The 14647-nt window shown below is 41.6% G+C and overlaps 1 protein-coding gene across 3 annotated transcripts in view; it reads left to right on the top strand.

Annotated features, from left to right (window-relative positions):
* The window catches only part of LOC120423714 (tubulin polyglutamylase TTLL5), a 106020-nt gene extending 93256 nt beyond the window's left edge, over positions 1–12764 (top strand). For all 3 annotated transcript variants that reach the window (XM_039587621.2, XM_039587619.2, XM_039587618.2), the window contains 4 exons: positions 542–622; positions 688–1593; positions 7155–7368; positions 7427–12764. In XM_039587621.2, coding sequence (XP_039443555.1) covers positions 542–622; positions 688–1593; positions 7155–7368; positions 7427–9310 — 3085 coding nt within the window. In that variant the 3' untranslated portion in view covers positions 9311–12764. The remainder of the gene's footprint in view (positions 1–541; positions 623–687; positions 1594–7154; positions 7369–7426) is intronic.
* Positions 12765–14647: the final 1883 nt, after the last annotated feature.

Raw genomic sequence — 14647 nt, 5'->3', positions numbered from 1 at the left:
AATTTATCACATTTCAAATAAGTAAGATTTTGGATAAAGAGACTGCGGTTACGTGGAGGAGCGAGTGAGTCTGGAAATCCAAAATGTTACAGAATCTAAACTTGATTATATGATGTTTCAATTATTCGAAGTTTGCTCATGCATAGGTTTTACACAGAGTTACAGTTTTAATGAGACTAAGGACAAATAGGGAAAATAACACCGACCAACAAAATTTCTGCGCAGCTCGCAACTCGAGGGGAAGCATGAAGTTTAGGGTCCCCAGAAATACGACTGGACTGGACCGAATGGTTTTTCTCCAAAGTTTGTTTGGAGAATTAGTGCTGTTCGCAACTCCCACATATTGCATGCAATTTTTCGCTTGTAACAACGACGAACCGCCCTAATTCTTCATACAAACTTTGGAGAAAAACCAAATTGAGTTTTAATAAATACTATTCCAACCAATTTTTTAAATCAAATTTCAATTGTTGTTCCGAATTTGAATGAAGTTGCTTTGTTGATAAATATTGTAATTTTGCATCTTTTTGTCTCATTCCAGGCGCAAGCTAAACGGCTTCTCCAGCTTGGACCTGTTTATTATGCCTATACTGGACAAATCCCGACTAAATCATCCGCTGAAGTAAGTCCCACTCCCCCACCCTTCCAGCAAATCTTTACAATAAAATACTCGTTCCTTTTCCACAGTGCCAAAAAGCCCCCGCCAGCGATCCCGAACCCGTGGGTAACGGGTGGCCCCCCGGGCGGCAAGGATGCCGTGCTGGTGTTCCGGACGGTTGCCCTCTCGCCGGTCAGCGGCAATGGGGGCGCCGACTCCGGTGGTGACTCCCCGGTGGCGGGCAGTTCCAGCTCCAGCAGCAGCTCGACGACGACCAAAGATCCTACCGTAACCTCTAGTGATAAGTTAGCCAACAGTTCGAAGGTACCCGCAACACTGCCCAGCAAAAACTTTAACGTTCAACGAAAATCGGATAGTATTAGTAGCGCAACTAGCAATAGCAACGACGACGACGAGGATGACGATGATGATGTCGATGGAGATTCAGGCGATAATGACGACGGTGACGAGGAGGATGCCGAGGGTGAGGCGGAGGGGGAAGAAGAAGACGAAGATGGAGACGAGGCTGGGACTTCGCAGGACGAAACGGCCGGGGCGACGGCGACCAGTGGCAGCAAGTCCAAGAAGCGACAGCTCGAGTCTTCTTCGTCGTCCAGTTCGTTGAGCAATGCCTCGTTGGCAAGTCGGGATGGGGACGAACCGGAGGTGGATCTGCCGACGTCCAAGTCGGAACCGATGCTGGCGACCAGCGCGGGTTTAGAGAAGAAGAAGAGCTCCGGGGGTAGTCAGGAGAACAAGGAGAACCGAGGGGATAGCGGACTGCCGAAGACGGAAATGCCGGCGGCTCAGCTGAACATCTACTACAAGTTTATCAACACGGAGACGCGATTGCTGCGGAAGATCTTGAATGCGCACGGAATGGGCGAGAGTGGGTCCGACAGCAACGACTTTAATCTGCTGTGGACGGGGATTCACCTGAAGCCGGACATACTGCGGAACCTGGCGCCGTACCAGCGGGTTAATCATTTTCCGAGGTAAGGCCGAAATTTCGTTTTTTTTTTGAATGAGTTTTACCTTTCTTCAATCTTTTTATTCATAAATGTATCGACTTGTCTTTAAAATTGCCTAAACTTTCTTTAAAAATATTTTTCCAACTACATCACCAAGCTCATAATGTCAGTTCCAATACTCGCTAGCTGGCGGTGAAATTATGGGAAAGTATATTTTGTATCATACTGTGTTTATGCTGATACAGATTATCTCAGTTCAGGGTATTAGCAGGTGTTGCTTCCAATGACCCATTTCAGAATGGCAGAAAACTTGGCGGTCAAATCCCGAGTTCATTGGGCATTGTTCGGCCTCGCCTAAACATAGAACAAGAACCAGACGGATCCTCGAACTTACTTCTAATCGCAGCAGGCAAAACAGGGATCGGCACGTATTATTTGGTGAAAGAATAATTTGGAAGACGAGAAGCGTTGATGTTCCACTATTGTTTAAGGGGACAAGGGAAATTCTCCGCGATTTTTTGAGAGGTGAAAGGACTTAGAAGCCACCTTAGGCGAGTTTTGTTATTCAAATTCTCCTACAAACACTGAACTCCAAGAGGTGATAGGCGGGAATCGTGAATAAAGTTCGCAAGTGATTTTTTTTTACGATTATTCCATCTAAATTCCATCCCTCCATATTATACAGTGGCAGTTTAACTGTATAATACTAAAGTTTTTTCACAAAATACCAAATTTTATGGAAAATACATACATAATTTGCAAAATGAATGTTGAACACTGCTGAATTTTGAACAAATTTTAATAATTGATTTTTCTTTCTTCTCGTCCCAAACATGTTTTTGTGTAAAATATTTGTTGTATGGAGCGTGGACATTGGACAATCGCTTATCGGCTTAAGCCATGGTTCATGGTTCACTGAACCAGGATTGCACCACAAAGGGAGGTTTAAGCCGAACCAATTTTATAGGTGCAACTCGCCGATTGACCGTTCTCTCGCCCGCTCACGAAAAGGCTAGCTTGCGGGAAAGAATTGCCCGTTCGCGAGAAGCAAAACGAGTTGGCAACGAAAAAAAAACCCAACTATTCTAGTTACACCTCTTTATTGTGAAGGCAGACAAAAACAAAATACGAGCGCAACCTGTCAAAGCCTGTTGCGCCACAGACTGATGAACACGCTTACGACAAACCGCTCAATTTTTGTACGGCGCAACAGACTTGTTCGCGCAGCAGAGGAGATGCGCACTTCGGTTTGGTGGTGCGCGGTCGTGTCGTTCGCTTTCATAAACCTGATAGGGCCCCTACAGAGTGGACGCTACAAGCGACGCGACTAATTTGACAGGCGAAGCGACTACGCGCGACTCATTTGCGGCCAGCAGAAATCGCGCGCCTATTCAGAGTAGAAGCGATTTTTGGTTGCGCTACAAGCGACGAACAAGCAACTGTCAAAATGGTCGCGCGACCGATCTGTGCTAACCGAGGTCAGTCGCTTAGCAATCAAGCGATTTGAATTGCTTCTGATGTTTTGTTCAGCTTTTCGTTATTCAAAATTTCGAACAAAATGGGCAGAAGAATTATTTAATGAAATAAATTAAATAGAATTGATTAAAAAAATAGTGATAGGGGCAGGGGGGGCAGAATGGACCATGGGGGCAGAACGGGCCACCCTTGGTTTTGGGCTTTAGAATGGATTTAGACCAACTGTAAGGCAAGGGTCTTATAAAGGACGTCAAATAGCATCACCATACCGAAAACGACGTTTGAATTCATTGTATTTTGCGAATCATGAGCAAAAATGTAAATTTACTGACAAAACCACGCAAATGTTGTTTATTTCGAGGTTCTTAAATAAGCTTTCTGAAAAGTTGGATTGTTTGAAAAAGTTTGCTCAATGCTTATAACGTTACTAGATGCTACTACCAAAGTATACAAACAACAACGGAACCTTAAAATCATTTAGAGGCTTGGTGGTGGAAGTGTTAAATTAAAATCCACTTGGGGGCAGAATGGACCACCCTTTTCCTGCCTTATAAAAACAATCAAAAGTTATAAAATTTGAGCTAAACGAATTATTTCACTCCTGGTAGCTTCACAAATCACGTTTAATGCAACAAAAGTTGATTTTTTAGTTGTTTCGACGCTTAGTTGTAAAAATAGTGTCTTTTTTCGACATATTTACACTATTTTCAAAAATCTTTGTTTTTTTAAGTTACTATTTTTATAAAAGTGATCAAATTTCATGGAAACTATATTTTTTGAAATTAAATATGTCTTTATTGAACTTTCTTATAATAATTACATTTCTTTTACATGCTAAGTGGTATGGCCTAATGCTCTTCATCTTTGTTATATTTTTCGTTTTATTATTAACTGATCATATTTATTTTATTTACTTCAAATTGTTTTACATATTTGCATTGAATTGAATACACTTGGGTAAAAAAGAAAAAAAAAATCACTTTAACAACTAATCCTAACTTAAAACTAAGAAAAAAATAGATCCATTGAAATATTCAAAATCACTAGAACGAGTAAACTACGAACTGTATTTTAAGATGAATGCTCCAAGAGTTCTTACTTGTTCCTGGCGAGTTTTGCAACCACGCAGTGTTGTTGTCATCTCGATGAAAATGTTCAAAAGTTCTTGTGGTGAAAACAGGTCATTACTGCCTTCGCCCGTTGATGTTGGTTGGTTTTCCCTCGGTTGCTGACTGAAGCCTGGAGGTGTTGTATTCTCTGCAACTCTTTGCCGCTGATTCAACGGCAATGGCTGCAGATTTGGAACCACTCGAACAGATCCCGCTCCAGGTGACGCCAAAGCAGGAAAATCCACGTCCGTGTATGCTGGTGGTGTTTTGCGACGATTTGGTTGGTGCCTCGTCGTCGCTTGCTGGCGAATTTTTACAAACTCAGCACGTTTTGGGCAGCTTCGATTCTTGGTAGAATGGTCGCCGCCGCAATTGAAGCATTTCGCTTCGATGTTCTCGTTGATTGTTTCGCAAGCTTGAGTTTTGTGCTCACCTCCGCAGGTTGCACAACGACTCTTGATGAAACAGTTCCTTCCACCATGTCCAAACTGCAAACAGTTCGAACATTGTGTCACGTCACGGTGCACTGGACGATAACGTTCCCAAGTCACAATGATGTTGAAAATTGCCCGAACTGCTTTCAGCTCAGACGGCGTTATCGATCCTTTCTCGAGATGAACCAGGTACAGTTGATCACGATACTTGATGTCCTTGTTGTGTCTCGTCATCTTGAAGACTTCGATCACGTTCAACTTAAGAGTTTTGAGCTCTTCTTTCAGCACACTCACATCCATGTCGTACAGGCCTCGGAGGACCTGTTTCATGGGGCGTTTACCTGGATCGTCGTGGCTGTAGTATTCAATCTTTGTGTTGTTCAGGAAATCCCGAACGTAGTTGTAATCCTTTCTGGTAGGTAGCAGAATTTTGAGTCCATCAGCACACAAGCGAATGGAAGCTCGTAAAGCACCAGATTTGATAAACCCGGTCAGCCACTTTCGCACCGAATCCGATGACGATGTTTTCACAAAAATGGGCGGCAACTTTTCCCGTCGTTCAACTTCTTCTTTCTCGCTCACGTCCACAGGGAGGGTAGCGAACTGGTTTCCAGACGAATTTTGAGCGTCCTTACTCAAACTGCCTGGCTTTGCAGGTAGCGCCTCGGCATTCTTTAACTTTTTCAAATCTGCCGATCCTGCTGGTGAGGACCGCCTCTTTTTCTTGCCGTGAGGCATTTTTGCACTTTTTAAGCACTTTTCAGGAGCTAGTATCCAGGAGTACCTCACTGATTGGTGGTCCACAAATGAATGAATGACATGGAAACTATAATGGAAAGGTCCCTCAAGTAACTTCTTATCACCCTTCAACGTTGTATTAGAAGAAATGGCTTGTTTTCTAAGGTGACCCATTCTGCCCCGCAGGGTGGTCCATTCTGCCCCGCACCCTGGAAAGTTAGTCGAAAAAACTTTTTTTTTAAGGTGGCTCAAAAATAGTTTTAAGTAAAATATTTTCATCAGCCAAGTATACAACATTGAAGGGAACATTCCAAAGCATAAGCCTACTACACAGGATTCATAAGTTTTCATGTTTTTCTATGGTTTTTGGTGCATTTCCCTTAGGCGGTCCATTCTGCCCCCCCTGCCCCTATGGTTCAAACAGAATTTTCAATGTATATAAACTACCTAAAATACAAAAAATAATTGAATATACAACCTGAAACCCAAATTTCTATGGTTAAGGGCAACAAATTTGAAAGATATCATATCAGAAAAGGTCCTTCAAATAATTTGGTGGCTATTGGCCACTCCGGAACCGGTTCTGAATGCCCCCCGGGGAACAACAGAAGTGGCCAATATCTGATCAGAACAAAACCTGTCATTATTGGTATCAAAATTCTTCATTTTGGAAAAACATCAACTTGCTATGTTGGAACGAATGGTTAGCACGAGGCGCTCGCGAGCGCTCGTGGCGAGAGCGAGAACGCGAGAAAAAAGGCGAGCGCGAGCGAGGAGAGGAAAGGACTACAAGTTCTCTCCCTCGCTCGCGAATGAGAAAAGCTTTCCTTCTTCTCACTCGAATCCCAACACTATAAGGCTTTCTAGTCAGAAATTTACTAACACATTCAAAGTATGTTTACATGGCAGCTGGACGTTTGTTTGCATCAGATTTCCCATCTCTTTCTAGCAAAAGTTTTTTGTCATGCGACTCCCAGCTGTTTTTTTTTACTGACCGCCCAACATACTTCGCAGGGCTGTGACAGCTCTAGCTCTATCATTGTTTGCATCAGGACACTGTGACGAGAAGTTCATCATTTTTGGGTTAAATTATATTTTTTTTCACTGGGCCTAGAAAGCCTTATACTACACAGATAAAAAAATGATGGTAATATGCATCAGGAAATGGTGAGAGATTTTGTGTAAAAAAAAGTGTAATATTAAATTACAAAATGGTGAATTTTCATCAGTTTCTGGTGAAAATTTATCAGGTTCACATTTTTACACATTTTTAGGCAATATTACTCAAAAAAGAGGAAATATTCAACCTACCAAATTTTCAACATTCTAAAATTCAACTTTTTTTTGCTGTGTATGCCTAGTTGACAATTTTATTTTAAAAAAAACTTCTAAAAATTATACAAAGTTTCGCACCTTTTAATGAACATATTTCTATGGTAACTTCACAATAAGACGTAACAATTTAGGATAAATTTACAATTTTATTTATTGGCAGGAAATTCACTAAAATTAAATTCTGTCGATTAGAGCGTATTCAGATAGTCCAAATCTATCGTACCTTAAGGAAACTGAAGCGTTTACTGTCATCAACTTCAAGTTGTGTTATCGCCCTTAACTTAACCTGTTTCGATGAACAAATGATCACAGTAATTGGTTTTTGTTAGTAGACGTGCGAGAGGAATATTTGCAAGCCAATGCGCACTATACTCTCATTTCAATTTGGTAGAGTTGTCCTCTCAGCCTTCTATTGGGGATGTAGTTAGTAATATTCAAAAATTCCCGCTAATTCAGAAAACCATGCTTTTTTTCTTTCTTCCCCTCTCCACAGATCCTACGAGCTGACGCGCAAGGACCGCCTGTACAAGAACATCGAGCGTATGCAGCACCTGCGCGGCCACAAGCACTTTGACATCGTGCCGCAGTCGTTTCTGCTGCCCCAGGACTACAAGGAGCTGATCGCGGCGCACAACAAGTGCCGCGGGCCGTGGATTGTGAAGCCGGTGGCGTCGAGCCGGGGCCGTGGGATATTCATCGTGAATTCGGTGGGTGTAGAAATTTTAAGTTTTTTGAGGTTATGATTGAGCGGTTTCTTTTTTTTAGCCGGATCAAATCGCGTCGTACGAGCAGGTCGTGGTGGCCAAGTACATTACGGATCCGCTGTGCATTGATGGGCACAAGTGTGATATTCGGTTGTACGTGGCGGTGACGTCGTTTGATCCGCTGATCATCTACATGTACGAGGAGGGACTGGTAAGGTTGGCGACGGTAAAGTATGATCGTACGGCGGAGAATTTGTGGAATCCGTGCATGCACTTGTGCAACTACAGTATCAACAAGTATCACACGGACTATATCAAGTCGAACAATGCGGGGGACGAGGACGTGGGTCACAAGTGGACGTTGAGTGCGTTGTTGCGGCATTTGAGGAGTCAGGGTTGTAATACGGAGCAGTTGATGTTGAACATTGAGGATCTGATTATTAAGGCGATCTTTTCGTGCACGCAACCGATCGTATCGGCCTGTCGAATGTTTGTTCCGCACGTGGGGAATTGTTTTGAGTTGTATGGGTTTGATATTTTGATTGACGATACGTTGAAGCCGTGGCTGTTGGAGATTAATCTGTCGCCGTCGCTGGGTTGTGATACGCCGCTGGATACGAAGGTGAAGGCATGTCTGTTGACGGACTTGCTCACGATGGTCGGAATTCCGGCGATTAGTCCGCTGCAGAAGGCTTGTTACGATAGTAAGGGACAGAAGATTCGGAATCTGTCGACGCCTTACAGGAGAGTGAATTCGGCGGACTTTGTGCACAGTTCTGGAGGTAAGAAGGAGGGACAACCTGGGGAACCGACGAAGAAGCTCCAGACGACGTTGAGTGCGTTGACGGCGGAAGAGTTGAAGATCGTACGCTTCGCACGATCCCAGTACGAACGCCGCGGTGGTTTCGTACGGATCTTCCCCACAAGCGATAGCATGGCTCGGTACGCTTCCATCCTGGACCCGATCACCGGAATCCCCACGTCGGCCATCACGTCCGCCGGCAGCGGAACCTACCTGATGGTCATCCCGCACAACTACAATCAGATGCTGCACTCGCAGCTATTCCCGGCGGGTAGCGAGACGGAGAACCGGATCGTTCACCGCATCCAAAAGTACGAACGTGCCCTCGAAAGCTCACTGCCCATCACGATCGGCCCCAAACACACCGCGCCCAAGTGCGTCGACGAAGCCAAACGTCTCCGCCTGCAAATCCGGAAGCTCATCGAAAACGGCCACGAACTGAGCATCCTCCAAGCTCGACGCGCCTTCGGCCTCTACCTAGAATACATCCTCAAGCGACTCTCGTCCGAGCCCAAGCACAGCCACGAGGAACTCGTCATGAAGTTCCTGTACCGCGTCGGAGCCCACATGAAGACCCCGTTCTTCTTCCGCAACTTCGGCAACAAAGCCCTCGGCAAGGACCGCGGCGCCATGGTCGCCAAACAGCTCGGCGACTACCTCCATCTCTACAACAAGGAAACGGAAGCATTCGTCGACACGTTCGACATGGTCGGCATGGTCCCGATCAAGCTCTTCGACGAGTTCCTCATGCAGGCGGGCGAAACGGACGTCGAGTCCGTCCTAACCCTGCATACCAACCTCACCCAGGCGATGCCCTTCCTGTACAGCGGACTCTCGTCGAGCATCCCGCCAGCCCCGCCCATCCCCGTAGGCGCCCACGGCTTCCTCAAAGCACTCCCCTGCATGGCCCCGGGCGGCGCCAACAAGGAACTCATCCGGCTCGATCCGTACTACAAAGGTCCGAGCGAACCGCGGATGGCTGCGAGAACGAGTCTGTCGACGGCGGCGTCCGGTGCTGGGATGCGGTCCGAGCTGAGGATGATCGATCGGACGCGGTTGTCGCCGATGAAGAAGAAGCCGCCTGTCGGCGGGATGGTCAAGTCGTCGAGGGAGCGAGATCAGAGGTCGAATTGGTTGTACTAAGGGGAGGGTTGTCCGTGCCGGGGGATTGAATGTGGTGCTTTGTTTTTTGGATATTTATTTTTGTTTTGTTTTTTGGTTTTCTTTAGGTGTTGTGCATGCAAAAATTGTGTGTATAAAGTATTCGATGAAATGTGGATGAAAATCGTTTTTTGATATTCAAACAATTGGCATATAAAATTCAAAGAAACATTACGTAAAATTACAAAGAAGGGCCGATATTTTCGCAAGTTTTTTGGGCTTTTTGAAGAAACTATTTAAACAATCAGATCAGTTAAGGTCTTGTTAACTTTGCAAAACATTTCTACAGGACCTAATACAAAAAGTGGGGCTCTGTTTTCTTTACAGAGTTATGACAATTTCCGTAAAAAAGTTGAAGTTTAAAATGTTCGCGTGAGGTCTACAGGCTCCGCAAAGTCCCAAAAACAAAGTTTTCCTTTTTTAAACGTGATCCACAAAACCTTATGACTAAGTTTCTAACACTCTTTACAGAATATATAAACCCTATAACTATTATTTTGACATGCCACTTGTCATATTTGCACACTTTACAAAAATCCTCGGCTGGGACTGGACTTCCGGATTCGTTCCGGTGAATCCAAAGTGGCCAAATGATCGAAAACTGAGTTTTTGATATCTTCACCGAATTTATAAACCCTATTACAAGTGTTTTGCATGTCGCTCGACATATTTGACGATTGCACCAATGCACCAACATTGGATCATCAGATGGCCACTTGGAACCGGTTCCAGGATCCTCGGAGGCCTTGGCCATATTAAGTAACTGTACTGAACTAAGTTATTAGGCATATATAAGTAATAGTAATATGATAAATGTAGGCATTGTTTCATGTCAAAAGTAGTTTTTTTCCTCGCAATCTGAAACATCTCCGGTAAACCTGGACCATATTTTTGCAACCGGAAGCATCCAATCCATCCATCCAAGGATTTGAAAATAAAAAACTACCTGTAAACCCCGAGCGTAGATGTGTTAAAAACACAAAACACGATTGCCAGAACCACTGTGGATTCTTATTGGTCAGTTCCGGTCAACCTGGAACCGGTCTCCGGGTACCCGAAGAACGGCCAACTAGCCTATTTTGCTGAAACCCTATCATGTTGCTTGACAAACTTCATAAAAATGAATGGTATGTGAATCTGTGGTCTGACTCTTCCTGGTCACTCCGGAACCGGTTACCGGTGGCCGCTTGGGGACACTTTCTGAATTTGGACGAATCCCTGTCATGCGACATATCAACCTTCATGAAATTGAACGATATGATGGTTTATGGACATGCCGATGTTCTCTGACCCGTTTTGGCCACTCCGGAATCGCTTTCCAGTGGCCGCTGGTGGACACTTCCGAAATAGTCGAGAAACTCATTCATGCGACATCTCAAACTGCATAAAATTGAAAGATATGACAATGTTCATCCATAAAAAAAGTAAAACAAATTCTTTCTTGGTCAAAATTTGCCGCTTAATTTTTATCGAATATTTTATGCACAAAATAAAAAAAAAAATGTTTCTAAGATTTATTTTCGCTAACAATAAATATAAATAATTTAGTTTGGTTTCTGCTCGTTTCTCGCTAACCTATATTTCCGAAAATAGTTTAAGCAAAACTTGTTGAGTAATTTTAGTTCCGAACTTTAAAAAAATAGTGACACTGAATTCACAAAACTTTCATCAAAACTAGTGCTATATTTAGGCTAAAAAAGGCGAGTCCAAAGCTCGCGCGGTGGAAAATAAGTGATCAGTATTAATTTTCCCCACTACATTTAGTCAGTAAGAGAATGGAATAAAAACAATGATATGAAAAAAATGGGGATTTAGGCTCGCTGAGAAGGGGAGAACACTTATTTTCTAGTCATTATTGCTAGCAATTTGAGCAAAGCGTACAATCTTGAAATAATTAATGTCGGCAAAAATGTGATAAATTTTTCCCAAAGAATCGGCACAAATCTAAATTTTGATGAAATAAAAGTGATTTCCAAATTTACAAGCAAAAAAATAAGTCGCAATTTTGTTATCTGACCAAAATAATGGCAGAAAAAAACAACAACAAAGAAACAATCGTCACAAAAGAAGAAAGAAATAGTTGATACAAATGCATAACAATATAACCTTAAATTTATGAATAGAAATCGCAAAATACCATTTTCAAACTGTAGGCCAAAGATTTGGTTAAAATAAAAAGAAAAGCTGAAAGTTGTTACTCGGTAACGAGTTCTAGTCACCAGAGGTAGTAATTTTTACTTGCAAAACAAACTGAAAAAAAAATCAAATCACAAGCACTTCCACCAAGAGCACACAAATCATCACCATATTTGAAGATTTAAGGACTCAAATTAGTCCGGCAAATAAAACAAAGTTCTCTTTCACTGTCCTAGTGTCCTGCCAGAAAGTGAGGTTGCAAAATATCTCGATAAATTTAATATAAACAAAAAAAATTATTAAAGATGCACGTTTTTCCTGCTAATTCTGGCAGATATTTTGCTGAAAGTGATAGCCTAAGATTTACTACCGAAACTAACATTGATCGCGTTGCCGTCAGAGTTTTAAATTAGGAATATATACAAGAAAGAAAAGTACAGAAATAAATACAATCCGATGCATATATTTTTGATAGCAGTTACAAATTTCAAAACCAACATAATCGCATAAACATTGATCGTAACTATTTATTGAAATTCATTAGTTTTATTTTTATTGCAGGAACTTTTCCTTAACAAAAAAGTTTCTCAATTTTGTACAGCAAACAGCTTAGATATTGTCCAATTTTTCCCTCACAATACATATATCAAAAATCCCCGCTTTTAAACATATATCAAAAATCGCATTCAGCACAAAATCCCACTCCAAGTTTGAAAAAGATTGACTTAAAACATACACAAACACCAAAAGCACAAAGCAATTACGAAACCGTTCACTTGTTACAGCCTTTGCCTAGTCAGAGTTGTTAGAAGCAGCAATTTTAACTAAAACAAGAAAGAGATTCAAAAATATATACAAAACGCTTTTGAAATCATCCAATTGACAGCAACATCAACAAAAAAAAAACGAGCTAATAGATTTTGAAACGCTTCCTGGTTAATCTTGCATCAACTTTTAATCAGAACGAAGAAACACAAAACAGTTCAATTTTACCACCTCCCTACAGTGAAGAACGAAAAAAGATCCCCCAAAAGTTTAAAACAGTTACTCGCCACCCCTGCCCCCTTTGCTACTGTTACAAACAATACTCTTACATGATACCAACTGCAACCCTCTCTAAAAAATATGTACTATTAATTACTTATACTCTTTGCTTGGAGAGATACTCTTCCGACGATGATGCGTTATTTGATTGTAAAACGTGGAGTACGGTACGAATGGCGCGCTACTTACGAAAGAGGGTGGAGCGCTCGGTTTAAAAGTGAATATCAATTTCAATAAAATTTACATACTAATAAATTATGTTAGAGTTGTTGCATTTGAAACATATCACAAGCCTTTGATAACATCGCTGTTAAGAGGGAATTTTTCACCAGTGTGTAACAGGTCGTATCGAGGTGCTGCGATTTGGATGAAACTTTCAGCGTTTGTTTGTCTATACATTGAGATGAACTCATGCCTCTACGAAAAAGGGAAGTGGGGTAAAACGGGAATTGAGGTCCAAAAAACATAAAAAATCTTCAAGTTGTTCGCATTTCCGTAAAATTTGATCAATTCTATTTCTCTTCAGTGCATTCGAAAGGTCTTTTGTAGCACTCCCATAGGTCAAAAGTTAGGGAATTTCATGAACTATTAGCCTACGGTATTGACTTTAGCCAATCGCAGTTTTTCTCATAGTTTTAATTTTTTTTAAAACAAACATTTCCCACCGTTAACTTTTGCCCTGTAGGCCTCATAGCGGCACTTTTTGGTCTCATTTTTGGCATGTTCGGAATCCTTAGGAAATTTCACTTTATTTGTAAGTTGCTTACTTTTGTTTTGTTGTTTACTCCCAGTCACGAAATATTCTAGCAGAGCTGATTCTGCCAGAACCATGCTAGACTGGTGGAACATTTCTTCTAGAATGCTGTAAGAATATGCGGCTCTGTGAGAACTCTGCTAGAATCCTGCTAGAACGCCGTGACTGGGCTATACGGCAATTCCCCACGAAAATAGCACGAAAATTGGTCCGACGATTCCTTGGTCGACCCGTATTTCTTGTTTGGCTATGAGGGTGGCCTACGCTGCATTAGGGTTGTCCAAAAAAAAATAATATTCGTCGATTTTCGCAAAAAATCACATTTTTAAAAAAGTCATAACTCCGCGTCATTTCAACAGATTTTAGTTATTTTGGACGAAAACTAATATAGTAACGGTTTGTTTATTTCTCAACAGGCACTTATTGCCCAAATGAACTTAAAACTAAGACTAAAACTAGAACATTCGTCTTAACACTGATAAAAACTTGGACTTTAACACATCGCGGGACAAACTGACTGTTGTTATGTAAAATTATCCGAGGAATCAGATAAAATATTTCCAAAAATGGTGGAGTTTCATTAACAGATAGGATTCCAAGAAAGGAATTTTGAAATAAAATTCTAGGTTTTTCGACGCAGGCTAAAAAAGGCCGTTATTTCGGCTAAAGAAGCCCCAGACTCTGGCACGATTAATTAGGTAAAATAAAGCATTTGTACCAATTTGGAGCCAACGGCGGCATTTGCAATGTTTACTTATTGTTTGCAAATTTTGTCATGATTGAGATTCTAACGTAAAATTCAAAACAAAGTTGTAAAATTCAACGCTCTACAGTACTGTCGAAGAGTGCAAAGCGATCCGAGTTGATCCTGAAAAGTTATTAATGTTTGAAAAGATTTTTTTCACCTACTATAACGTTTTATAGTGATTCCTAAACCTTAAATGATTTGGCTCAAAATTGACAAACGTGTTCAATGTTGTCTTAGGAGTCGAAACAGGAGGTGTTCCTTAAAATATATTTTTTGTCACCCTAATGAAGATAATGAACAGAATACATAAATTGCTCAATTTTCATATTTTTTCATTAAGTTGAATTATTTTGACGAAAAAATTACTTTGTTTATCAAAATTATAGGATATGTTCTCCTTCATAAATAAATATTATTATAACAAGGACTAGAAACAGGATACGAGTTGTAGTTTGTATGACGAGTACCGAAGATGAATTAATGATTAAATATCGAGTGTCCATTCCGGGAATTCCGGGAAAAAAAATTCCCAGGATTTTTCCAAAACCGGGAATTTTCGAATTCCGGGATTTTTTATAATTTGTCGCGGGAATTCCCGAAATTGAAAAAAAAACCAATTTTAGTCTGCGGCATCATC

The sequence above is a fragment of the Culex pipiens genome, chromosome 1 (genome assembly GCF_016801865.2).
Source record: "Culex pipiens pallens isolate TS chromosome 1, TS_CPP_V2, whole genome shotgun sequence".
NCBI lineage: Eukaryota > Metazoa > Arthropoda > Insecta > Diptera > Culicidae > Culex > Culex pipiens.
The sequence above is the reverse complement of the archived record's forward strand: the minus strand, read 5'-3'. Positions and strand labels throughout refer to the sequence as shown.